At 41.9% G+C, this 26,509-nt stretch overlaps 2 protein-coding genes across 5 annotated transcripts in view; both read right to left on the bottom strand.

The window, feature by feature from the left end:
* Positions 1 to 4,722, bottom strand: part of LOC147890135 (uncharacterized) — a 24,021-nt gene extending 19,299 nt beyond the window's left edge. For both annotated transcript variants that reach the window (XM_087390866.1, XM_087390865.1), the window contains exons 1-6: positions 4,601 to 4,722; positions 3,624 to 3,986; positions 3,484 to 3,537; positions 2,984 to 3,197; positions 2,642 to 2,733; positions 2,506 to 2,569 (exon numbers count right to left, since the gene is read on the bottom strand). In XM_087390866.1, coding sequence (XP_087246992.1) covers positions 2,506 to 2,569; positions 2,642 to 2,733; positions 2,984 to 3,197; positions 3,484 to 3,537; positions 3,624 to 3,986; positions 4,601 to 4,713 — 900 coding nt within the window. In that variant the 5' untranslated portion in view covers positions 4,714 to 4,722. The remainder of the gene's footprint in view (positions 1 to 2,505; positions 2,570 to 2,641; positions 2,734 to 2,983; positions 3,198 to 3,483; positions 3,538 to 3,623; positions 3,987 to 4,600) is intronic.
* A 16,588-nt stretch (positions 4,723 to 21,310) lies between these two features.
* Positions 21,311 to 23,772, bottom strand: LOC147890134 (nuclear pore complex protein NUP50B-like). 3 transcript variants are annotated; one of them, XM_087390813.1, is made up of 2 exons: positions 23,618 to 23,772; positions 21,311 to 23,399 (listed from the first exon to the last, which is right to left on the bottom strand). In XM_087390813.1, the coding sequence occupies exon 2, from the start codon at positions 23,293 to 23,295 to the stop codon at positions 21,766 to 21,768; it is 1,530 nt and encodes a 509-aa protein (XP_087246939.1). In that variant the 5' UTR covers positions 23,296 to 23,399; positions 23,618 to 23,772; the 3' UTR covers positions 21,311 to 21,765. The 3 variants fall into 3 exon arrangements, with proteins under 3 accessions (XP_087246939.1, XP_087246940.1, XP_087246941.1); XM_087390814.1 differs by having other exon boundaries at positions 21,311 to 23,377; XM_087390815.1 differs by having other exon boundaries at positions 21,311 to 23,374.
* Positions 23,773 to 26,509: the final 2,737 nt, after the last annotated feature.

Genomic DNA, 26,509 nt, shown 5'->3' with positions numbered 1-26,509 from the left:
TTTCTAGGGTGGTTGTTGTTCAAACTAGGTGGTGTTGGCCTCTACACAATTTGTTTGTTGTTGTTGGGCACTCTAGGGACTGCATTGCATAGCTTAAGAGGCCTATCATGAACTTTCTTAAGAGTGGACATGATGGGTCTGCTAATGCTAGAGCTAGAGTGGCTTGGGAGACTTCGATTCTTTGGACCTAGGAGGGAGGGCTTAACATCATTCATCCACATACTTTGTGGACAGCTTTTCTTTGCAAATGAAACTCATGCCAGGTGAGGAGTTGTGGAAGGAGGGAGGGAGGGTTTAAGATAATTCATCCACACACTTAGTGCACGTCTTTGCTTTGCAAATAAAACTCACACCAGATGAGGAGGCGAGAAGGATTTTTCATTACAATGCATTGGGTCTTGTACTCCTTTCTCAAGTGGTGAGTGGATGGACAGCACTAGATGGTTATGGAGATTTAGGATGCCTTCTTCACCACTTATGGCTGCTATTTCAGAGTTTGGCACAGTTCCGGGAGTTCCTTGCGAAAGATTTTCCCCATTATGCAGGCGAGATTGATAGATCTTAGGATGCCTTCTTCACCACTTATGGCTGCTATTATCAAAGTTAGACACAATTTCGGGGGTTCCTTGCAAAAGATTGCAGGCAAACGAAACTCATGCCAGGTGAGGAGCTATGGAAGGAAGGATAAGGGAGGGCTTAACATCATTCATCCACACACTTAGAGCACGGCTTTGCTTTGCAAATAAAGCTCATGGCAGGTGAGGAGCCGTGGAAGGATTTTTCATTACAATGCACTTGGTCTTGTACTCCTTCCTTACGTGGTGAGCAGTTGGGACAGCACTAAATGGTAATGCAGATCTTAGGACGCCTTCTTCACCACTTATGACTCTTATTATCACAGTTTCGGGGGTTCCTTGCAAAAGATTTTCCCCATTATGCAGGCAATATTGATAGACAACCAATTATGTGGAATGACTCTATTTTAGATGATTGTGGCTTCAGGTTAATTAGTAAGACCTTTGGATGAGGATGGAATTTTGGATACACATCTTAAGCTGGTCAGAGTTGCGGACCATGCTTTTAAGCTAATTGCTGTTACATTGATTCCCATCCAGAGAACTTTTCCCTTGGTATATGGAGGCTAAGGCTTTGTGGGGGTGTTTCCATAAAGTTTCTTGTGCGACCTTAGGTGAATGGGGGTGGATTGATACAGCCAATCACTCCAAGGGCCTTCCATTCTTTGATTTTACAGTCAACAATGCCAGGAAATTTCAGATTAAAGCCAAAGGATGGAGACCATCCTGAGAAAGTCCCTCTTTTCTTTTGCCTTTTCATACACATAGGGATTGCAGTAAATCGTGGAGGAACACTTTTGGAGCTGACCCTTCTTGCCCTCGGTGCTTTGGCGGTGTGGAGTCTTTTCAGCATTGCCTCTAAGAATGCAAGCAGGTGACAATCATTTGGGCTAGGATAGCAAGAAATTATGGGCAGGTTTTGCTCCACCTTCTTCATCAATTGGGCTTGGTGGCTTGGCTCTCTTTGCCAAGCCTGAAATATTTTTTGAGAAACATGTCCCCTCTCGAGCTCTGTCTACTTGATATTGTTCCTGCCTCTCGATACAAGCTGCCTCTTACTTTGGTGTTTCAAGGGGGAGGTCTATTGCATATTTCATTTATTTCTTTAGGGAATGTGAAACATTCAGATGCTTCTAATCTTTTTGAACGTTTTGAACCCTTGAATCATTATCCTGATTATCAACTTTATCTTAGCTTCAGTAAGTCCAGCCTAATCTCTTTATTCCCTCCAAGCACTTACTCCAGAAACTTGGCCTATCCTAGGCATTCCTTGTAGGCATTCCTTGTAGTATTTCCTACCTCTAAGGCATCCGTATAGCATGTTTCTATCATTTGTCAATAGAACGTAATTGGCAGTCTGTCATCTGCTCCAACCAGCCTTATATAGAATGCCACGTGGCATGCTAGAGAATATCATTTTTTGTGATGTGATGTGTGATAGTCCTGCAAGCTTCCTTGGCATTCTTCAAAAAAATGATGTATCTATTCCCACAAGGACCAAGTATCCCAAACAATTCATTCCATTATGATGGCTGCTTGGGTTGAACATACCAACATAAGATGGCTCACTCTTTTCTCTTTGTGCTGGACTGTTTAACCTTGGAGTTTGAGGCATGCTTTAAACCTGTGGACATAGGAAGTTATAGAGTGTACATGGGAGAGAGGCAAACAAAAACACGTCTGCAACTCATGACTCTCAGGATTTTAAAATAAATGCAGCCTTGCACAAACCTCAAGGCATAGGCAGGTATGAATTGTACATGAGAAAGAGGCAAAGAGAAACAGACCGACAAGAATCCAGCAGTCAAATATCACATCTCCTGATTCTAAAATAATGCTCACCACAAGTTTGCCTGAACTAGAAGAACTAAAAAACAGCTTTACAACAAAATAGCATCATTTCCAAATGAAGGTGAGCATTAAAAATCACCTGCTCTGTGAACCGTGTATGTGACTCCCAAATGTATTTTGACTTTGTTGACTGCCCAAATGACCTGGAACCAGACTCCTTGGCATTAGCATAGAACCAAAAACAAACCTCAAAGTTCCAAGTCAAAAGCACTCACGGCATGCGGAGTTCCACTGAAAGAGTGTTCAATCTCGGTAGCCTCCCAAGCTCCACCAACAGCTTGTGCAAGGTTGTTCTGAAGGTCACATGCTGTATTGCCACAAAACATGACCAGCGTCAAACTCCTCTGCTCACATTCCAAATGAAAGATTCTACACGTGGACTATGAGAACAAAGGAAAAAAATAGCAAAGAAGGCCTTTTGGACACTTCTATCTAGCACAAGGTGATTCAATAATTCATGTTCACTTGCTGTTTAAAAAAGTGCAGTGAAGCAGGCTCCCAAAAGGTAAAATAAGGCCAGATGTACTACCACAGAATAAGTGAAGAAAACAGCTAACCTGAAGAATTAGTGTCATAGAAGCCAGTTCTGGGCAGTGTTTATGCACATCATTAAATGCTCGATCGGACAATGGACTGCAACCACAAGGTGTTTTGTGGAAGCTTCCAGCTTCACTGTCCATGCTGGAAAGTTCTAGGCAATCGTTATGTTTGATTGTGCATATATGTACAAGTCGAAAAGTGTGCAGTTGAGAACATTTCTTCAGGAGTAACCTACATTTGTTCAGTCATAACAATTTCTAGTCACATCATCACAATTTCAAGATTTCAACAGAATCGTCAGCCATGCAATTTTCTTCAGCTTTCTCTCTGGAAAATCTCCCCCCTCAAAAATTCCATGCTTCCTACAATTTTGGTTCATCTGATTTGGCCACCAGAAAATGTGCTACAAAAAACAACTCAAATGAATTGAATCCAGAGTTCAGAAAAATAGCTTATCCTATTGTGTCTTTAAGCAAAGAAATTCAGACAGATGCAGAAGAAATTGCAGCGTACTTACTGCATCGCTGCATCATTCATTCGCGATGATATTATGTCAATATCACCCAAGAACCTTAATTGCCAAACACAAGTCCATTGTCAGTGCAGAGCAATTAATGGCCCCTGCTCGAAATAACTTTAGCTCAACGATCAACTAACCTGCCCATGACCATTTTCTCCTTTACAATATCAAATAATGGGCGACGTTTCATGGGCTCCCTCACAGGAGAGGGTGTGCGAGGAGAAAGTTCATGCTCATCAGAAATTTCAGGCAGACGATCGTTAGAGCCAGATGGTGATGGTGCGGCTTCATTGCAAGATCTGTCAAGTAGCAACAGACTCCTAGGGACCTTGAAAGAAGCAAGGGGAGAATGCGCCGTAGGATTGATCCAACGTTTGGGAGGAGGGGTCTTTGGTAAAACCCCAGTTACTGAGGTTTTGAGCCCCACAGAGCAATCTAGACTGTCGTCTAGAGTCCAAGAGCGAAGACAAGAGTGGTCTCTTGCTGCGTTTCGCCAAACTCTGCATTCCACCATAAAAGCAGTCAGTATGAACTATCGCCCATAATAATCTACAGCACTCACTGTCTTCGTTACGGAATTTGTAAACTCGGCAAACTGGAATAAGCAACAGAGCAATAAAGGCTTGGAAGGCTGTAGGACACTACAGCCATGTACATCTACAGAGTTTGAGATCTTTCGAGACAGCTGCTTGCTTTCTTTAATCCATGGCAAGCAGCAAGCTGCACTTGGTAAGGTACCCCGGAAGCATAAAGCCAATACAGCTTAGTGCACGCAGCAGCTTGGCATTGCAATGTACCACAGTTCATAGAAACATATAAAACCCACATTCAAAACTCAGACTTCCGCTTAAAATGGTGACTCTGCTGAAAAATATAATTGCGAAATGGAAATGTTCGCACAGGACACAAGGCAGAGAGGCCCTGGAGCGTAAATCACAGGATAGCGATTACTGCGTGTTTCAGGACGGGGTATATTGTGAGAGATTGCAAATTACGAGGTGGTTCAAGGGAGGAAACACGGGCAGGAAGCTAAAATGGGCTTGAGAAAACGTGAGGCGATGCGTGGAAAGATGAAGGAAACTCGAAATTGGAAGATGGGTGAAGCAAAATTTACCTGCAAACAGAGGAAACAGAAAGCACATCTTCGGGAGAGGAGAGGTGACGCAAAATGGAAGAAACTGTATCGAGATTGAAGAGAACTCCGTTGGGTGTAGCCTCTTCATCCATGATGCTGTCCATGAAGTGAAATGACTTTTCTTTCTTATTATGTTGCAGTTTGTGCTTGCATCAGATTCAAAAGTTCTCTTCAACGGTTAACTCCCCCGGTTGTGTTTGCCCTCCCCCAAGCAGTTTCATATCGCCTTGAGCAAGGGATCCACACGGCCATGTGCCAATCACGTAGTTGCGTTCGCCCTCCCCACCAGTGCCGGATTTCACAGCTACGTGCCAATCATCCGGTTGCATTCTCCCTCCCCGGAGCGGTTTCATAGCCCTGATGAGCGGGAGATTCGCGGCTATGTGCCAATCACGCAGCTACGTTCGCTCTCCCACAATCATGCAATTGCGTTCGCCCTCCTCGGAACGGTTTCATAGCTGTGAGCGGAGGACTCACGGCTATGTGCCACGTTTTGATAACACCACGGTAGTTCCCTCGTGTCGCCCGCTTGCCTGCCAGGCCAAACTTCAGTGATGCACCACCCCGCTGGACACCAGGACTTTCCTCTCTCCACTCAGACATTTTAGGGCCAAATGCAAGGCCACTGATCCTCAAGAAATACCGTTAGAGTTGAAGAATTTTTGTCAGATCTTGGTAAAGAGGCACTAGTGGGAACCCTCTTGGAATATGAAGCCAAAGTGAATCTAAAATGAGTGTTCTAGGTGGTCTAGGTGTAGTTTTATAGTCTAGTGAGTCCTAGACATGCCAGGTGTCATATTGGGAGATATCCCATAGACATTGTGACTTTCTAGAGTCTAGTGGCACACTATATAGTGTTGTGCTTGTCTATCGTCTATCACATCAGTCAACATCAAGCTCTTTTGGTATCATGTGAGTACTTGTCCATTGCTTTCATTTTCGTTCCATTTCATTTCCATTATGCTTGTTATCTTTCCTTTCCATTCCTAGTGTTAGCTTGCTTCTCTCCCTATCACTATGATCTTTTAAACCCTCACTCGCCAACACCCACAAATGCCACATGAGCATGGTGGAGCGACGAGTGAGAACATTCTCTAAGCGTCTATCTAATGCTTGAAACTCAGGTGAAGACATCGACACAATGAAAATTTGGGTGTCCACCAGCACTAAAGGACAAACGATTGTTGCTCTACCTTTAGCTAATGCTACTTGCGGCCTTGAGGGTCTCGAAGGTTCCTGCACTCTTATTGGCCCGGAGTTTTCAGACACATTGTTCATCGGGTGTTCATTGCCAAATGAAAATCTGGCCTCGCTGGTGCAACCAAATTTTTTCTCCTGCTTACTTGTGAAAGGCATGGTTTGCAAGCGTGCATTTCGATTAGTTGATAATGGGTCCGCAGTGATGTCCGCGAACACTGATGAAACCTGCTTAAGCTACCTGGCCCCATTCGATTCCCTTAGGAAGTCCCCTGCTACGTGATGTCAGCATAGGCCATTAGCAAATGTGCTAATCATAGCTAGCCATGGGTGTGCGAGTGTGTGTGTGTGGGGGGGGGGGGGGGGGGAGGGGGGGAGACAATTCATTTATGAGTGCATTCAACAAAAATTGAGGCTGGAAGCATGCCTCCTTCCCTTCAGGGATATTCTTCCCCCTATGTTCGCATAAGATCCCAAGATCCAATTTGTAGAGGGCATCTGGGCATTTCATGAAGGTGGGAGGTGGAGACTTCAGTTAATGGCCATTTGTTAAAGCGACGAGGGTTGGAGATTGGCAAGATTCGCAGTTGCTGCAAACATACTTAAAATTGACTAAAGTCTCGAGCTTGAGATTTGATCCCGTGATTGCATATTTTTGACTTTTTGCTTGTCGAATAAAGGCAATTTGACATTCTATCGGTAAAAGAACTCTTAGAATTTTGAAAATCCTTCAGTGCTACTAGTCAAAAGTCTTCAAATGAGCAAAATAAAGCTATTTAGGATTTACACACAGTTTTTTTTAGTGAAATCCATGTAAATTTATATTACAAAAGGCAACTCCCAAAGAGGGAACTAGCAATTACAACATCAAAAGATCTCAATATAGGACAAGTAAACAATGGAATCTATCTATCGAACACATAGATAATCATAGAAAGATTGTTTAAGGGACATCCGAATATAGTGAATCATGGAAAAGGAGGAATCTCCAAAAACTCTATCATTTTTGTCTTTCCATAGAGTCCAAAGTCCCCAATCTCGAACCTAAGTGAAGAAGAGATCAAATCCTAGTTTATATGGATGGATCCTGAATAGCTGAAAAAGCTTACCAAAGCAAGCATTGGAAAATCGGGCTCGAAGATGCTCTTGTAGGAAAAGAAGAGAATCATGAGTAACAGGGCATTGCCAAAAAAAATGAGCAAGGATTCCTATGGAGCTATGACAAGCAATAGTAGCAATGTGCCTTCATGCTAGGAAATGTCCAAATGGAATAACTCAAAGCATCACTCGCCATAAGAAGACATGTGACCAAAGAGGAAGCTTGCAGCTCCAAAGCTGCCACAATCTTTTACGCCACCACTTGGCATTGCTATTTCTGGACCAAATTTGATTGGCCCGATCCGAAATCCAAGGCAGAGGCAACAAAACCTTATATAAACTTGCCACTCAGACATCTGCCTATAGTAGTGGACGCATGCATGAACATTCATATGATAGTCAGCTCCAACTTGGCAGCAGTAAGAAGCATTGCAGCATATGAGACACATAGTGCCAAAGGGGCCGATAATGCTGCCCCAAACTATATTGCCTGACTGCCAATGGAAATGATAACATAGTACTATTAGTATGAAGGACATCTTCTACTAATGAATCCCTTTGGATGAAATGAAATAAGAGCGTTTGGGTTCGTGCAAGGCTAGGGGATAATCAAACACCTTTGACCAATATGTACATGCGCGCGCACGTGCACGTGTGCATGGGTGTGTGTGGGTGTGTGTGTGTGTGTGTGTGTGTGTGTGTGTGTGTGTGTGTGTGTGTGTGTGTAGTAGTAGTAGTAGTAGACATTTACAACACCCCTTTCCATAGTGACGAGTAGACAAATTTGGAGAAGGAGAGAGAAATGTTTAATAGATAAACATTGCAATAAACATTTAAAAAAAAGGAGTAAAGGATGAACAATTTTCTAAAAAAGGAAATGTGAGCAGTAGAGCTTTGATAAGTCGTTGGCAGCATCACTTTTATTGAAGAGGGGAGTCTGCCTACTTGCTACCATCCAACAAGAAAACATGGTGAGAACCATCTTAACTTTGGTTGGGAAGACAGGTGTCATAAACACCCCTCCCTTGTTATCGGGGTCACAATAAATTAGAAGCATAACCATAAACTCAAATAGCTCAATGTAGAATAAATGAAAGAAGATGGGTTTATAGATAATGGAATAGGGTGAGCCGACTAATGTGGTGGGGTAAACCAACTTGACGTAAACTTGGAGGGGGAAGGGGGGTGTAATAGAAAATAATTAGTCAAAGTAATAAAACCATGGAGGGTGGAGTATTATATGGGGAAAATTATGAAGGGAAACTTTGAGGGGAATTTTTTAAAGGGAAATAAAGGGAATTTATAAAGGGAAAATATAAGGGAAAACATAAAGGGAATTTAAATAGGTAGAGAAGGGGGAGGAAAAAAGGTTTTATAGATTATGGAGTGGCGTGAACCATCTTGCAGTAAATATGGTGGGTTAAAAATGGAGGGGAAGGGGAAGTGTAAAAAATATTTAATAATAATGACATAAAGGGTGGAGTGTTTTAAAAAGGGAGATTATAAATGGGAGAAATTTTTTAAAGGGAAAGTTTAAAGGGGAGATATAAGGGGAGAAACCTAAAGGGAAAAATAAGGGGGTTTAACTAGAAATAGAAGGGGGGGGGGATGAAAATTACAAATTTGAGAGAGAGGGGGGAGGGAAAATGAAACTAGAAAAAAGAGATTAAATAAGTGGAGAAGGGGGGAAGGAAGATAAAGCTATGGAGCAAGGGGAATAATAGCAAATATATCAATGGAGAGAAGGGGAAAATTAGAAGGTGGGGTTTGAAGGAAGGAATAGTGAAGTAGAAAGAATATAGGGGGGGTGTATTAATGTGCAAGGCAGAAACCAAAGAAATGATAAGAAACAAGTAAGGGGGGTAATAAAAAATGAAGCAAGAAATAAAAAACAAAACCTGTGAGTCCATGATGGTGGCCGAGTCATTGAAGACGATGAAGAGTTGGGTAGCGGGACCAAAGGGAGACAGCCAGGAAATAGAGATAAAGGGCAGGCTGGCAAACGAGACAGCAGCACACAGTCGAAGTACGGGGAGAAGCGCAGTCAAGGAGGTCGCGGTACGAGAAGAAGCGCAAGTCAACAGAAGATCTGTCTGCATGGGAACGGGCACCTAAGAGAGGGCTTCTGAGGGAGGGTAGAAGGGGGCTCAGTATAGGCAGTGGTAGTGGGACAGCTGAGGCAGCGGGATAGTTGAGGGGTATGAGTACATTACATGAGCAAGAGTAGGTGGGAGAAGGGGTAGGCTTTAAAGGTCAGTTTGGCTTAGTCAAGGAGCCATGGACTGTAGTTGGTAGAGGAGGTAGCGTCACGGTGGCTAATAGCCAGCACATAAATCAAGAGACGGGGATGCGAGCAGTTTGAGGAGGGCAAAAAATCAGAGCAGTCGAGGGGACTTCAGAAAAAGGTATTTTTGGAAAAATTCGAAGAAGAAATTAGAACAAATGAGAAATGATTAGAAAAAGTGAGTAAATTAGGGAAAATGAAGCGATAGGAATCTAAAAGAAGTTTTTGTTGGGAGAAGAGACTTAGAGAATTAGAAAAAAGAAATATAAAATGAGAGAATTAGAGAGAGAGAGAGAGAGAGAGAGAGAGAGAGAGAGAGAGAGGGAGTAGGGGGGTTTTGGGGGGGGGAGAGAGAGAGGAAGTTTGGTTATTTAGTTTAGTTAGTGTAGCTAGGTAGAAGTGTAGTCAGTTTGGTGGGGGAAGTTAGGGAGGCAAGGGTGGTTCAAAGGTTTGGTTAGGTAGTTAGTGTAGTTAGGAAAAAAGGTGTAAATAGTTTAGGAAAAAAGGGGGGCAAAAAAGAGGAAGCTATTAGGGAATAAGTAGTAAAAAAGGTTTTATAAAATACGCGGAAGGGCGAGGAGATTTAAGAAAGGAAAATTTTATTTAAAAAACCAAAGAGTTTGGACGTTTAGGAAGATTAAAAAAGGGGGGGGGGGGGAGAAGAGAAGGGGGGTTGTTTTGGGTTTTAGGGCTTGAACGAGATAAATTAAGGGAAAACTTTAGGAGTTTAATTTAACGTTAGATTTAGATATTAGAATAGTGGAACTAGTAGAAAAAAGGGGGGAAATGGGAGAGTAAGTGTAAATTAAAAAAGAATTAATAAAGAGAAAAATTAGGGAGAATGGATATAAGAAAATTAGGAGAAAAAAGAGGAAAATTTCAATCAATAAATTAAAAAAAAAGGGGGGGCGAGGGGAGTAGAAAAGGCAAAAAATTAAGGGAAATAAAGGATAGAAGTTAAGGGAAAATGTTAAGGGGAACATTAATGATAAAAAAGGGAGGGTGAAAGGGGGGGAAATAAAGTAAATGTAAAGGAAAAATGAATAGGAAGTGTGTGTGTGTGTGTGGGTGTTTAGGGATCGAAACTATAATATTATGACTGTGGAATTACCAACAAAAAAGAAAAGTGTGTTTAGGGTGCTAGTCAAATCTTAAGCGTATTGCAATACAATTCATCATGCAATTCAAGCATCATCCTAGCTTATCCAATACTATTGCATATTATCTTTTGGAAGAGAAGGGCTACCATGGGAAATTTTTAAATAATGGAAGGGCAAGCTTAGTCATAGTTATACTTCAATACTTTATTTGAGGCACCCTAAATATGTGCACCTTTTTGGAGTAGTTCTTATAGCTCATGCTTCAATGCATCAACCAAAAAGCATCCCTTGTCTACTTCTTTAGTGTTGTGTTTGCATGCAAGCATATAGACCCCAAGCTCTTTGTATGTGGAAGCAAGAGACATGGGTGCAACGCTCCCCAATAAAACAAGCAAGATGTCCCTTTAAGTATGCACCGAATGGCACTCCAATTCCCAAGTAAAAATTTGTGAAGCTTAGAGCTATAAAAATTCAGTCAAGCAAAATTGTGACATGGGTACAAGGAAAGAATACCATCTTTAAGCTAGATTTATTGCCTTTGAGGGATCTCCACGACCAATTTTTTAAAAGCATACTTGCTCCTCAGAGAGCTGAACATCACAGAGCTACTTCATAGATCTGTACTTGTTGGCCACCTTACTCTAGGACTAATACAAGAAGATCAATACTGTTTCATATATTTGAGTCTAAGGTAGTGCCTATAGGTAATGTTTCTTATACAGGAGGGTTGTATATTTAAGCTGATAGTAATAGATTATTAGTATCATTGTAATTTGTACTTGCAAACTTTGAAGAGAATCTAAACTTTACATGTTTGGCATTTTTAACAAAACAAATCATCACGATGCATAACATAAGGTCAATCAATGTAGACACACCCTTCCGGAGACAAGAACCCTTCTGGAGAAGAGGTGGGGCATGACGATCATGACAATTATGACAATCTTTTCACCCGATCAAGAGAAAACCCTCCAAATCTTGATGAGGGGAGGTTTGTAGAGTATACAATGATATGGTGGTGTAGGATTAGTCTATTTTGGTGTGTAGTACTTGGGTACTATATATACCCAGTACTTGTACTTCATTTTCATTGAGCATTCTATTGGAGGTCCTTTGTGACCACTTCTTACTCACTTGTGCTCACAACCTTTCTCCATTTGTTCCTTCATGTGGTATCAGAGCCACACTCACTCGCTCTTGGTTCTTGTCTTGCTTCCTGCCACCAAGCAAGTTCTCCGGTGTCAATGTGTTGCTCCTGTCACCTCAGTCTGCTCATGGACTTCAAAACACCTTCGTGGGAGCACTTTCGTGGGCTCTTTGAATCGACATATAGCTCGCCTTCCACTCTCTCTAGCCCGCTCTCTAGCCCGTGCACTTTGCTTTAGCTCGCGCATTCTGTTCCACTCTATTTGTATATTGCTCCATCCCTCGTGCACTTTTTTGGCGTACAGGTTTCTTTGGCCTACAACTTTTATGAATCCATGGCAAGCAGATAGCTACACTTGGTGGACTGAATATCTCTAATGCCGCTTAAAACGTTGTATAATGGAAGAAAGATCGTGGCATAAAGCCAATATAGCTTAGTGTACATTGGCATTGCAATTTTCCTAGAAACATATAAAACCACAAACTTCCACTTAAAATGGTGACCCTGTTGAAAAATATAATTGCGAAATGGAAATGTTCACACAGGACACAAGGCAAAGAGGCCTTTGAGTGTACATTACAACATAGCAATTATTGCGTGTTTCAGCACGGGATATATCATGTGAGATTGCAAATTACGAACTGGTTCACGAATGTGTGAGGGAGAAAACTCGGGCAGGAACCTGAAATCGGCTTCAAAAAACGTGACGCGATGCGTGGATAGACGAAGGAAACTCGAATTGGAAGTTGGGTGAAGCAATTTACCTGCAAATAACGAAAGTAGAAAGCACATCTTTAAGAGAGGAGAGGTGATGCGAAATGGAAGAAACTGTATCGAGATTGAAGAGAATTGCATGGGTGCAGCCTCTTCATCCATGATGGTGTGCATGAATGACTCTTAATGTTGATCATTGAGCTTTCTTTCTTATTATGTTCAGTTGGTGGTTGCATTAGATTTAAGAGATAGCTTCAATAGCAACTTATATGAGTTTTGGTGGAGTACCCGTAGCTCACCTAGTTGCATTCACTCGCTCTCCCCGCCGTGGTTTCCTGGCCATGAGTGGAAGGATTCTTGGCTATGTGCCAATCACCCGGTTGTGTTCGTCCTCCCCAAAACGTTTTCATATCACCATGAGTGAGGGATCGACACGGCCATGTGCCAATCACGTAGTTGTGTTCGCTCTCCTTGGAGCAGTTTCATAGCCATGAGCGGGGGGGATTCACAGCTATGTGCCAATCATGTGGTTGCGTTCGCCCTCCTCGGAGCGGTTTCAGAGCTGTGAGTGGGGGATTCATGGCTATGTGCCAATCAATCACACATCTTCATTCGCCCTCCTCGGAGCGGTTTCATAGTAGTCGTGAGTAATTATGCGATTGTGTTCGCCCTCCTCGGAGTGGTTTCAAAGTCGTGAGCGAAGGGCGCACGGCTATGTGCCACTTTTTGACAATGCCATGGTAGTTCCCTTGCGTCGCCTGCTTGCCTGCCAGACCAAACTTCATCGATGCACCACCCCACTAGCGACATGGATTTTCCTCTCTCCACTCGCGCATTTTGGGGCCAGATGTAAGGCCACGGATCCTCAAGCATGCTTCTTAGTTGTTGTGGGCCTTTTGCAATAACTACTATTAGAGTTGCAAGATTTTTGTCAGATGTTCGCAAAGAGGCACTCAACGGGAACCCTCATTTGCCCACACCCACAAATGCTGCAAGTGAGAACATGGTGGAGCACAACGAGTGAGAACATTCTCTAAGCATCTATATAATGCCTTAAACTCATGCAAAGACATTGACACAATGAAAATTTGAGTGTCCACCAACACTCGCAAAGGGCAAATGGCCTAGTACTCTACCTCTATGTAATGCTACTTGGGGCCTTGAGGGTCCCAAAGGTTCCTGCACTCCCATTGGCCCGTAGTCTTCAAACACATTGTTCGTCGGGTGTTCATTGCCCAACAAAAATCTGGCCTCACTCATCCGCTAGTCAGTTGGTGCAACCTTGGAATTCCAAAATGTTGTGGTCTACTTACTTGTCAAAGGCATGGTTTGTAGGGGATAACCAAACACCTTTGACCAATGTGTGTGTGTGTGTGTGTGTGTGTGCATCTTTAGGGTGCTAGTCAAATCTTAAGCCTATTGCAATACAATTCATCATGCAATTCAAGCATCATTGGTATAAAACCTAGCTTATCCAATACTATTGCATATTACCTTTTTGAAGAGAAGGGCTACCATTGTAAAGATTTGGGTATTTTCATATTTCTAAGTAAAACTATGTCTTCTTCCGATCCATTTTTGCCATATTTTTACATAGTTGGAAGCTTTTTTTTTACTTTGCTCGGACGCTTGGAAGATTTTGCTCGAAAAATGCTAGGACTCAAACATAATAAATACATTCTTATAGCATACATCAAAAGAGTTCTTAAATCACACATTTTGAAATAATTGGTCTCAACTTATACATCATTATCCATATGGGATCACTTTCATAAGTTCAAGAACATTTACCATAAAAGGGGCATAAAAGATGCTACATTAGATTGTCAAGATAGGGTGCATAAGGGCAAATGAAGAGCTTTTTAAATGTAATTTGCTTGCTTTTTTGTTGACTTTGGTTTCTTTTTCTTGCACTCCCCCCCAAAAAAAATAAAAAATAAAAGTGAACATTGTTTTCGATGTTTTCTTTTAGCTAGGAAATACCCTTTAAGTGTGAGGGGAATTTGCTCCCTCAATGCACCTTATTTTCAAAGAAAAAACCAAGAGATTATTGTATCCATTGGTGGTAGTTTAGCCCAATTTCAAGATTATCTATGCATGAAAATACGAATTTGTGTGTAGATTATTGAGTCAATTGCTAAAAGCACCTTCATTAATCGTGAAACGTGTGGGTCAACTACAAGCATGCAGACCACCTATGCTGTTTCTTTGATGTGAATACATGCACAGAACTTGGTACGCAAGGGCCATGCGAGATGTAAGCAAATGTTCGAGCACCGCTACTATTACTAGAGAATTGTATCTAGAAAATTGTGAATAGTTGAGATTGTGTTTTATCTTTTAATTGTTCATAGGATAAATTTATGAGGGCCCATCAATTGTATTGTAGTTTCTTGTGCTTTGTAGAGTTGAACCCCTTTCTTGTTTGATCTCACCACTTGTTTGAGATCTCCACCTGTAGACTTTTTCCTTCTAGATGATAGAGTACCATATAGAAAACTTGATAGTGAATGTACTAATACTTTTGGAGAAACCTTTCTACTTTCCAAAAAAACTTCTCATCATCTCTCCACTTCCACACAACTCTCCACAAAATCCAAACCTTTAGTGATTCAAGGATCATTACCAGATGATGCGGACTTCTCTGAGCACTCCTTTCATATCTTAGAAGGAGCAGGTCTAGTGTAACTAAAGCGCCTCCTCAAAAGGAACAAGTAGCATGATTTTCTAGTTTGAAATGCACTTTGCCATAAGTTGGGTTGTCAACCATTCCAAGTTAATAATCCCCAGTACTCCTTCAATGTTAGGAAGTGTACACACCTCACATCTAACCTTGGCTTCCTTTTTGTTATCCTCATCCCCTACCCACAAGAATGTCTTGAACATGGAATTGAGCTTGGCAACAGTTGATGTAGAAGGTAACCTGAATGATAAAAAATATATCTCAGATGGATAAAGGAAGTCATTTAGCACCTTGCAAGAGGAGGTGGAGCCCTTGCAACTGAGAATTTTCTTTTTGATCTTCTCAATAGGCATTCTCACCAATACTTCATTGAGAAATGGAAACCCATTGGAATTCCAAACAAGCTACATGGGACACCTTCTAATATCTCCTTCCATGTGTGTAAACTAGCCTCTTAGCGCCATTAACACCTTTGCTATGGTTGATCTAGGAACCTGAGGCCTTACAAAAGGTATTTTTAGCTCAATATGACTCCAACAAAATGCTCATCATTGTATGGGGTGAGATTAGTATCTTCAACAAACTACTGACATAACACCTACTTCTCATTGATAATCTAAGTTCCCTTAACCTCACCTTTGGCAGCTTTGTCTTGGACTAACTGAACCAGGGCATCTGCCCCTATCACAAAGAGAAGGGGAGATAGAGGAAAACCTTGCATGATGGATCTTTTTAGAGCAAAGGGTCTGAAAGTGAATTCATTGTCTTGCACTTTAGCCATAGAGTTGGACATGAGGGTCCCTATAAATCTTTTAAACCTTGGTCATACTCCCATGTCCTCTAATGCTTGCACCATAAATCCCCACTTCATCCTACCATAGGCCTTATCAAAGTCAATCTTTATGAAGCAAATGTCTTGGCCTTCTTCTTTAGCTAGCTCTCCGACAATGTGATTATTGCCTCAAGGATATTTTACCTTGATGAAACTTTTGTTATCTAATCCTACATTTTTGTCTTAAGTCTCAAGGCAAGGCTTTAGCTATGATCTTAGGGTGACCTTATAGCTTCTTTTCTCACTTGTATTAAGCATCATGAGGGGTCTCTAATTATAAATGATTTCCCTCGGGCTTGGAAACAAGTTTAAGCATCCCAATGTTAATGGTCATTCACAAAGACCCTTGAAGCATAGATTCTTCCCAACCTTGGTCCTACTATCTCCAAAATGAGAGGTAAAATCCCATTGGGAGACCATCCTTACCATGCATCTTTCTGTTGGCCATCAAATTGATAGCTTTTTGTTGTTGTTCCAAGGTAATTGGTTTATCCTAGTATGTAGCATCGAAATTTGGTATGACCTTTGCCCTAACCAAACTACATCTTTCACTTGCAAACAATTTCTCTGTAGTTACGATCTCTTGTTCTCCTAATATTTTCTTGAAATGGTCATGAACCTCATTTAAAATTTCTTCATCTTTTGAAATCTCTTTGTTAGGTCAGATTAGCTTCTAAATGTGCTCTTGGGCTACCATTTTTCTTAATCTTCTAAACATGTCTTCATTTGCTTTGTCAGCTTTCCTTTCCCACCAATCTCTTTGATAAATGAGCTGCTTTTTGCACTTACAAAGCTCTTCCTCCCTCAACTTTGTTTTTATCTCTTTTAACGATCTCTGTACTTCCTCCATACTATTGTTATCCAACATTTGTAACTTTTTCTCTGAGTCTTGCTTCTTTGTTCTCTTGGTGTTTTCTTCTTCTTTCTCATAGCTTTCAAAAAGTATCGCATTCTGTTAAAGGTCTTGAACCATTTTTACTACAACATGCATTGCCACCAAAGGAACATTGCCAAATCACTTTGAGAAATTGGAGGAAAGAGAGATTTTCCTTGAACCATGATTTTCTTTTCTATGCCATGCCTCTACTATTTTCCAACTAGCAAGTGTATCCAAAAAATGGAAAAGATATATAAACTTTGCATTCCACTTTCAAGGTCTCATCTTGTACTTTTGTCAAAAGCTGAAACCATCCTAATTTACCCTTTTTGTGATTTCCCCCTACTTGATTATCACCCCATGCGAAAGAGGTACTTGTATCGAGAACCATCTCACCAACAATTACCCTTGCCTTTGAGCAAGGCACACACTCTACTATGCACACAAGGGGGGAACCATGATGCATCCGAGTGTCATCATCCCAGGGTCATTTCCCAATCTATGTATAGCGAAGGCCACCTCTTATCTTACCTACACTGTTGAATCCATCCAACCAAGGACAATTAGCAATACAAGAAGCCACTCCTACCATCCCAAGGCAACAAAATCTCCCATTACCCCCACCCATATTGGGACCTCAACCATCTCTACCACGAATCACTCCTATGAATAGTAATTGCGAAGAACTAGATCAGGCCCTCAAGGGGAATACTCATTCTCAATCCGATAATACTATGGGTTAGTCCAACTATATAAGTTATTATGTTATGCAAGACAACCAATATATCCCCATCTACCAAACAACTTCTCTCTCTCAAAATGTAAGAAATACAAAACCTTGACAAGGAGACCACCGATTCAATGCTATACATGTCAAGGTCCTCATCTCATAAGACTAATGAGTGTCCATACAATGGAATCCGTTGGTCTCATACTTTAAATGTCAAGGACCTCATTCCTTGAAAGACTATATCAAGCACCATTGTGCATTGGGTGTGGAGTTGACCATCTCTATAAGGACTACTCAATGTGAAGACCAGCAGCACCAGCTACTGTACCTAAGAATGCAAGTCTTAATCTTCTAAGGATTGAGAGAGGCCAAGTGTCCTCTATATCCTTAAATGTAATTACAAGGGCCAAGGCTAAGGGACTCAGCATGGAACTTTATAAGCAGTCCAAAAGAGTTAAGGCCAGTACATCCCAGCCTAGAGAGGTAAACAACAAGGGTGTAGTTGAGGTGGAAAAAGGTTCTGATTGGATCTTCATCGTATATATTTTTTGAGAAGTAATAGAATAAACTTTTATTTGCCCACAAAAAGAAAAAGAAAAGAAAAGGTTCTGATAAGGTGATTATCCAAAATGGATCTGATGAGGACACATCCACCGTTTACACCTCATCCTCTTTTAGTCATACTCCCTCATCCAGTAACCAATTCAATCAACCACCAAGAGGAAGGGGTGATACTTGGGGAGCGTCGACCCATAGGAAACCTACGAACCCCAAACGTCAAGGTGAATACCCAAACCCTATCATTGAGAAACAATGTCTCACCAAGGCATAACAGCTGGTGCATGACTACTAAGCAAAATTTGAGCAATGGATCAAGACCAGTAAGGGGCCAAAAGCCATCCATCCTAAGTACCAGACCTATAGTAGAGCCCCTAAAGCCTCTCCCGTACTCAATAGAGTAGACGAGGAACAATCACAAGGTTCATTGGCAGGATGCTCACTCCTAAGGCATAAGATGTTTGAGGAGGACCTTGCATGGCACCAAGCAAGAGAAGAGGACAATATATCCTTTTATGGGTTTGAAGAGCCACAATTGGTTGGAAGTGAACCAACACAACCTTGAGATATCACAAGATTAGCCTCATTCCTATCCGCGGAAGTAAAGATGCCCATGGCGCACTATTACGAGGTAATCCCACTCTATGGAGAGACCACTTGGATTGGATGAATGGGCAAATAGTAGCTCTTGAGTCCACTGATCTTGAGCTAGTCAAACACCCAAGACTCTCCCAAAGTGCCCGTTAACAAATTGGGCCAATAATTTGAAAGGGATGACACGAACGTAGTACTTCCCATCTCCTACCAAGGTGAGAGCGTGACTGCAATCTTGGATGGAGGAGCGAGTGTAAGCATAGTCACTAAGCAATGTTGTAGATCAAGATGTAATAAGCTAAAAAAGCTATGCTTTTTACCATGAAGTACCCTAGATTAAATCAATATAATTTGTTTTCTTGATGGCTTTTACATGCAAAGAGGAGGGAGAGTGTGAGAGGGAATTTATTATACATAGTAAAATTTTGCATCTTGAAATATTTTAAGTTGGCTTGTTTGGATGGTATATTATGATGTGTCATATTGATGATTGTGTAGTTTTAAATTTTGAAAGTTTTTGTAGTTGAAATTTTATTTGTTGCACTTTTGTATATGTTAATGTATTATCAAGGTCATAGATCTTAGTCTTGAATGTTAGAAATCTATTGCATGTCAGCTCCTAGTAGATTTCTTGTGCTTCTAATAGATTGCTAGTAGATCTGGGAAGATGATTTCAAGGGGCCACCTAAAAATGTCCAAGAAGAATGGTACTTAAAAGATAATGTACAGTCCAAAGATCTTAGTCTTGAATACTAGAAATCTGTTGTTCATTAGAATGCAATAGATTTTTAGTGCAATATCCCATTTTTTGGTTTAGCTAGGAAGTAATTTCAAGGGGCTCACCTAAAAATGTATATGTAGGAGAGCATGAAAGAGACCATGTAGAGGTCATAGAGCTTAGCCTTGAATACTAGAAATCTGTTGTGTCTTACCATGCAGTAGATTTTGAGTGCAATATCCTAATTTTTGGTGTGGCTAGGAACACAAATTCAAGAGAACCTGCAGTGGATGGGAGAGGGGAGGCGGGTATAGAGAGTGCAACTGAAGGTGGAGAGCAGCTCCAAGAGGTGTTGTAGAGGAATGGAGGAAGAAAGAGCAGAGGGGAATGAGCAACTGCTGCAGGAGGTGTTGTAGCTAGGAATGGAGGGAGAAAGAGCAGAGGGAAATGAGCAGCCGTTGCACGAGGTGATGTAGCTAGGAATGGAGGGAGAAAGAGTAAAGGGATATAAGCAACTGCTATAGCTAGGAATGGAGAGAAAAAGAGTTGGACTAGAGTAGAGGGGGATGAGCAGCTGCTGTAGGAGGTGATAGAGAGGGAGAAAGACAATGGACCAGAGCAAGAGGGGAAAGAGCAACTGCCAAATGAGTTCCCACGTTTGAAAAATGGAGGGAGAATGGTGCTGAACCAGAGAAGAGGAGGGGGCAAGCCTGCAATAAGCTGAGAGGAAGAAAAATTTTGGTCAAACATGGGTTGAGAGGAGGGGGGGTTTGAGTGGCCCCCAATGTAAGAGGAGTAGCCAATAGGGGTTGTTTGCAAGTCTGCCCACCCTCCACCTCAACAAGACATTGCCCCACAAAAAGGAGCACTCCCATTGGTACACCTCAAATACCTCACTAATCCCTTGAAATTAGGAAATACTACTTGGGGGCTCTTTGGAAACCCCAATTCTCCCCTAATGACACGAAGGAATAAAAGGAGCAACTGTGAATCAAAGATTTGTACACATTGTACAAGTTCCCATTCGTAGAACTCTCAAAACAAGCACACCATTGAAAAACGTATTTTTTTCCAAGTATTTACATATCTTTGTATGAAATGATTCCATAGATTGAAACAACTTGAATTTAAATTTCTTAATTACATGAGTTGCTATTAAATTCTTTTTGTATATACATTGCCCCTTCTCTATGTGCTTATCTCTAGATCTCCACCTAAGCCAAACAAAACCAAAAAAACTTGCATCCTAAGGTTTGTATGTTCAATCTTTTAAAAATGCATTCTTTCATGCATTCTCATGTTATAACTAGCCAGAACTTGTTTGCTTCAATCACATTAAAATGTCAAGATCTTCATCTTTCTTTACAGAAAACCAAACACACAAATAAGCTCAGAATGTTCTGCATTAGATGAAGAAACTCTTTTCTAAGGTCTATATCTCATTTCGTGCATCATTATCTCCACAAATTTTACATTGTTCTTAATCATCAGATAAAAATACAAGATCTTCATTCCTGGGAATTATAGTGATATTAGTGGTTTCTCCATAACATTATGCAAACCTACTATCACGTGGGGGGCTAACCATAAACAGTGTGTTGTTTCTACTTCAAAGGGTCGTCGCCATTCCATATACAATCTCCACATACAACTTCACAGCTTATACTCGCCACTCAAGTTGAATACATGCAAGCACAAATTAAGATGAACCACCATGCACACCAAGTTCACGGAACAGAATTCTGAATATCAATGCCTAGCATGAAACTCAAATTCTGGATAGGGCAAGCATTGTCGCTGTCGTACTGTCTTAGCTGCACAAATCACCGAGTACGGCTTCGATGTAAAGAAATGCCCTCAATAGCGTGCATAGTACTATGGAGCTACCTATCAATCAGAGACGTAAACGAATTAAACTGTCACGTTCTTCAATCCTTACAACCACAAAGTTGATCCCCTAGAGATCTTTACTGGCAACTACTTGAAAACAATTGAATTCAAAAGCATTTAAGCACAGCCTAATCAGAGATATAATTACTCTTAAATCACAAAGCTACTACACAAAAGGGGGTGCCCCAGCTTTTACTGGAGTGCTAATATGGCACTAAAAAGAAAAACAAAAAGCACCATCATCATCATTCAGAAAATTGTTGGGAAGTCTGTTATATCCATATGAAGATAACATTGCTCCAACTGAGGAAATATAGCAAGATGGTCGGCATTGAGCAAACCACAAAAAAAGAGCGATCACATTTCCAAATAAAAAAGCTACAAATATCCTTTGCTGCTGCTATCTCTCAGTAGCATTGAGAACTCTCCGTACTGTGCTCAAAAAGTCAAAAGTAGGACACTCTGACTTTTCACAAATTTCAGTTTCTTCAAGAAGCTGTTTAGACATCCATACTTCAAGTGCTTGCATACAGCTGCACTGAGAAGAGAGCTGAGCATTACAGGTGACAGTTCCCTGTGCTCGGACATCTAACACAGGATAGGTTGCAAGTTTGGTTGGTATCCTCCAACACTTGCACACAATCCCCCTTATGGCTTACTTCACTGAAGTAGGTAACCATGTTCTGGGTATCACTAGTTTCGACCACTGCTCAGGATAATGCCTATGGCTCATTTGCCTCAGCATCCCTTACAGAATCATGAAGAGCCCTTGGAGAGTTTTCAGGAGTTTTCATTTCTATATGAGGATTCCCTTTCCCTTTATGTGCATCAACAGCCTCCCTAAAACCTTCGGCTGCGAGGCTGTCCTTCAGTTTCACGGCATACGTTGCCAAACCATCCTTTCCTTCCGCTGCACTGTTTACACATACAAACGTCACCCCTCGACTGTCCATGCTAGTCATTTTCATGTCAGGGAAAAGGCTGGCATTTAGAAGCAACCGGTAATTTCCTTTAGACCTCATTAGCAGCCGTGCCCTGGGGCCACTGTCTTCTGAAACGTTCACCTTCAGCTCTCCCTTGCCACGTTCCTTCCATGCACAGTCGGCAAACTCAAAGAGTGTAGCATCCGCTGCAAAGACCACCTTTTCCCTCTCCTCACCTGTCTCCAGGGGAACTTCCTGGAATGAAAGAGAACCTGCAGTGGATGGAAAGGACGGAGCGATTGGTGCAACCGAGCTCGTTTGACTCATTTGAGAACTGAACAACTGGAAAGTAGTGCCATTACTATTTCCAAATGCAGTCGATGGAGAAAACCGACCATCACCAGCAGCCTTAAGAGAAAAAGCTGTTGCCGAACTTGACTGAGAAGCAGAGCCAGCACCAAATGCCCAAGTTGAACGGAAGGATGCAAAGCCAGTAGGAGTTCCAAGAGAAGATGGTGCCGTTCCAAAGGAGAAGGATGAGCTAGAATAGGGAGTTTGTACGGATCCAAGAGAGCTTGTAAAGGCAGTCTTGTGCTCGGACCCTGTGCCACTCTGTGCTGATTGATCATCCACCCTTTGAACTTTAGCATTGCCAGTTTCGTTCTCAGCTTCAGCATCGTGTTGATCCTCTCCACTGATTTCGTTAGCAGCTCGGTTCCCAGACGACTCCTCTGCTGTTGCAACCGGCTTGACAGGACCGACTGTGTCTTCCTCTTGAGGCATTGCACTAGGTTTAACATCCTCCACCGTTTCCTCTCCTGCTTTCCCCTCACCGCCTCCATCTGACGTGATGTTATCTATTTCTTCAGGCTTATTAACTTCTTTTGAAACCACTGCTTCACTTTTGTTGTCAACGTCTCTTCCAACATCTTTTTCAATTGCTGTCGATTCTAGATTATTTATGTCTCTTTCCTCAGAGCCTTCTTGAGCGGTTGAGGCTGCACATTCGCTGGTACCAGAAGAATGATCAAGTTCAGATACAGGAGGTATAACGGGAGTAGCCGAAGCTGGTGGCAAATCCGCTGCCACGGAAGGAGGAACCAGGCGTATGGAAGCGAATGGGTTGGCACCAGAGGTCGAGGGGGTGGCAGTGCGACGCACTTTCACAATACGTCGCGAAGCCAAAACCTCTTCAGAAGCCTTTCGAAAAGATCCACTCTCATGTGGCAAGGTGGTTGCATCCTCGGAATCGGAACCATCATCCTTAGTGAGCTGCCGTGATGCTACTCTCTTCTTTGCCGGGGGGCTAGCAATGCCGTTATCTCCCATCTCACAGCGACTAGACGGTTAACCAAAGATCACCGAGGGTCCAAAAGATCAAAGAGACGGGATTCCCTTCTGGAAAGCGCTGCTGAGCTCGAAATCACAAAAACCTATTAGACAAAGGGGATGGATCAAGCGAATGCAAGGAAAAGGCCGCTTAGGGGATTCAAGAGGGTGAAGATTCAGAGCTCGATGGTGCAATCAAAGAAGCAAACGAAGCAGGAAGCGAGAAGAAAGAGCGAGAGAAGGGGAAAAGACAGAGAAAAGCAAACATTCTATAATATATCGTTGTTGTCTGCGTAAAGGGAAGGAAGAAGGCAAGAAGTACCCGGGGATCGAAGGTCGAAGATGGCCAAGAGCTTGCGAAGCAAGGCTATGGAGCTGAAATCTGCAGCAGCAGCAGCTATGGAGTCCACCCAAACCCTAAATCAGAGCCAAGGGATGGGGAAGAAGAAGAAGAAGCAGCTTAAGGCTATCTTTCTCTCTTAACCCCTTGTTTACTCTCACTAACCCCAATGCCAGATGCATATCCATCCCAGTATGCTAGACTAAACCACCTCCGAAAAGCAAGTTCACCTGAGTAAACTTGGACGAGTCTCACTCACCACACTTCACTCCTGGGAAAAGCGGTTCACTTGAGTCACCTTTGAACAATCTCACTGGGAGATTTCGTAACTCTCTGCCCTTTGAGCCCAATGAATAAAAGGCATTTTTATGTTCTATTACTGTTCCCATGTTATACATGTTATGTGATGCTTTCCATCACTTTCCATTGCATCCGGCCACTCTCGCTTCTCTCTGCAGGCAATGGGCTCTAAGCCTAGAATAAAAAACCTACATTTGGGACATCAATACGACCACTGGCCAGTGTGACATTCACTCCATCGAGAGGGAGACACGGGCATTTCGAAGTATCTTGGCCCTTCAAGAAGACCTTTCACGTGTTGATCTGCTCGTGGGTTGGTGGATGGAGATTCACAACACAAGAAAATAGAGCTCACATAATTAGCAGTCAAAGCGCAAGGTGAAGTAATCACGCATTGAGCTCTCTTAGCATCCATCCCTTTCCCTTGAGAAGTTATCACCCAAGCCGCTGAGGGATAGTATTGCCCTGACTACAATATCCTCAATAAACATTTGCTGAAAGGCATAACGATTCTACAACCCAATTTGGACTTCCAAAACATAAAATGAACGATCGAAAATGTTCCCGCTTACTCAAACACACACTGTTTTTTATATCGTATGGCCCAAACCTCACATACAATTCAATCCCAACTTGCAAATCGTTGGAGCTAACGTTCTTGCATACACTCAAGAAATGAGGCTGCCCGTAGTCCTTCAAAAGTAACCCAACATCCCATGACGGGTGTGCATGTTCCGCTGCTTGAGAGCTCTACATATTATCAATCCACTCTCAAGTCTCTTCACGTAGAAATTTTTGAATGAGTCTATTCACCGTCATGATGCTTCGAGCACAAATACGGATGACTGTTTGAAATGCAGGTGTGATAGTGCACCCCCCCTCTCGACTGCACAGAATCCCAACATGCAAGCTTCTTGTAAAAACCTCTCTATATTGGCAAGCAAAACTATGTCTTTATCACTGCCTTCTACCTTGACCATAACCTTAATCTTGAAACCTTTGCTTCTCTAATCATTTTTGTGCTTGACCTTGCACGCTTTGTCTTCTTGCTGTAAAAGTAATACCGCACAGGTAAGATGAGCTATACCCAAGCTCATGCAAAACAAAACGCTCCCACACTTGCCTATGCAACTTCATTGCATCACCTGCAACAACTAGCGTATCCATCTCCCTCATTAACCACTCTGCATCCGTGTCATCTTTGCCATACTTCAAAGCCTCCACACCGCAACAGCCTCACCATGCTTTTCAGTCTCATCCTCCCATGCTTCAACCATTTGCTTCGCTTCCATCTCCAAAGCGCTACATTTTTAAAACCCATCGCCCATCTCCTCTATAATTTCAATTGCCCATCTCCACCGTAATGAAACATACACCACCTTAAGGAGCCCTCTAGATCTATCTGGAGTGGACGGACAAGTGGCACTATGCCACGTGTCCTCATATGCAACCTTCCCCCCTCCCCCCCCCCCCAAACACCTAATTAACTAATACCCCCATTTTACCGACAATTGGGAGGATCTATCTCTCTGATTCATCATAGAAACTAAAACCTAGTAGTAGAGTATCATTAAGCTATGCATCACCTTAGTTTCCATCCATTGCCTGTGAGAAAGTAGAACCCCTTGAGCTTGCATCAAGGGATTCTACTGAGAAAGTAGAATCCCTTGAGCTTGAGAAAGCTTCCATCCATTGCCTGTGAGAAAGTAGAACCATTACCCTCTATTTTTAAATATCTTTTCCACATCTTTGACATTTTTAGGTTCCCCCTTGAAATTTTCTTCCTAGTCTATTAAGTGTTCACACATAGAGATTTCTAGTATCCAAACCTAAGATATCTAAACACTACATTATCTCGTTTGTGCCTTCCTTCTTTGACATTTCAAGTAACCCTCTTGAAATTGTATTCCTAGCCACAACAAAAAGTAAGACATTTCCCTTGCAACCTACCACATGTTAATGTACAATTGATTTCTAGTATCCATGTCTAAGATCTATGCACTTTGTAGTGTCTTTTCAGTGCCTTCTTGCTTGGACATTTTCAGGTGACCCCCTTGAAATTGTCTTTCTTGATACAGAGAGAAATGTTGCACTAGAAGGCTCAACAAAAATGTGAAAGAGAGGATATTATCTTCTTTACCATACCAAAGAAAAGAATATTGACTAGAAATCTATTGCATGTTAACGTGTAGTAGGTTTTGAGTACACAAGCCTAAGATCTATGACCTCTACATTCTCTTTACTGCCGTCCTGATTGACATTTTTAGGTGACCTCTTGTAAAATGTCTTCCTGGTATACAAAAAAATAGGATAATGTACTAGAAATATATTGCAAGTTAACAAGTAGTAGATTTTTGGCATTCAAGCCTAAGACTTATAACGTCTACATGGTCTCTTTAGTGCCTTCCTATTGGGACATTTTCAAGTGATCACCTTTAAATTGTCTTCCTAAAAGACATGATATTGCATTAGAAATCTACTGTGTAGTAGATTTCTTATATTAAAGCAAAGGATCTATGACCTCTACATAGTCTCTTATATAGTCAAGCTTAGGATCTTTGATCTCTACATAGT

The sequence above is a fragment of the Dipteris shenzhenensis genome, chromosome 19 (assembly GCF_047967505.1).
Source record: "Dipteris shenzhenensis isolate YYH24624 ecotype China chromosome 19, Dip_SZ_1.0, whole genome shotgun sequence".
NCBI classification, from domain to species: domain Eukaryota; kingdom Viridiplantae; phylum Streptophyta; class Polypodiopsida; order Gleicheniales; family Dipteridaceae; genus Dipteris; species Dipteris shenzhenensis.
The sequence above is the reverse complement of the archived record's forward strand: the minus strand, read 5'-3'. Positions and strand labels throughout refer to the sequence as shown.

Coding starts and splice junctions, on each gene's coding strand:
- LOC147890134 (XM_087390813.1), bottom strand. CDS start 23,295: ATGGGAGATAACGGCATTGCTAGCCCCCCGGCAAAGAAGAGAGTAGCA.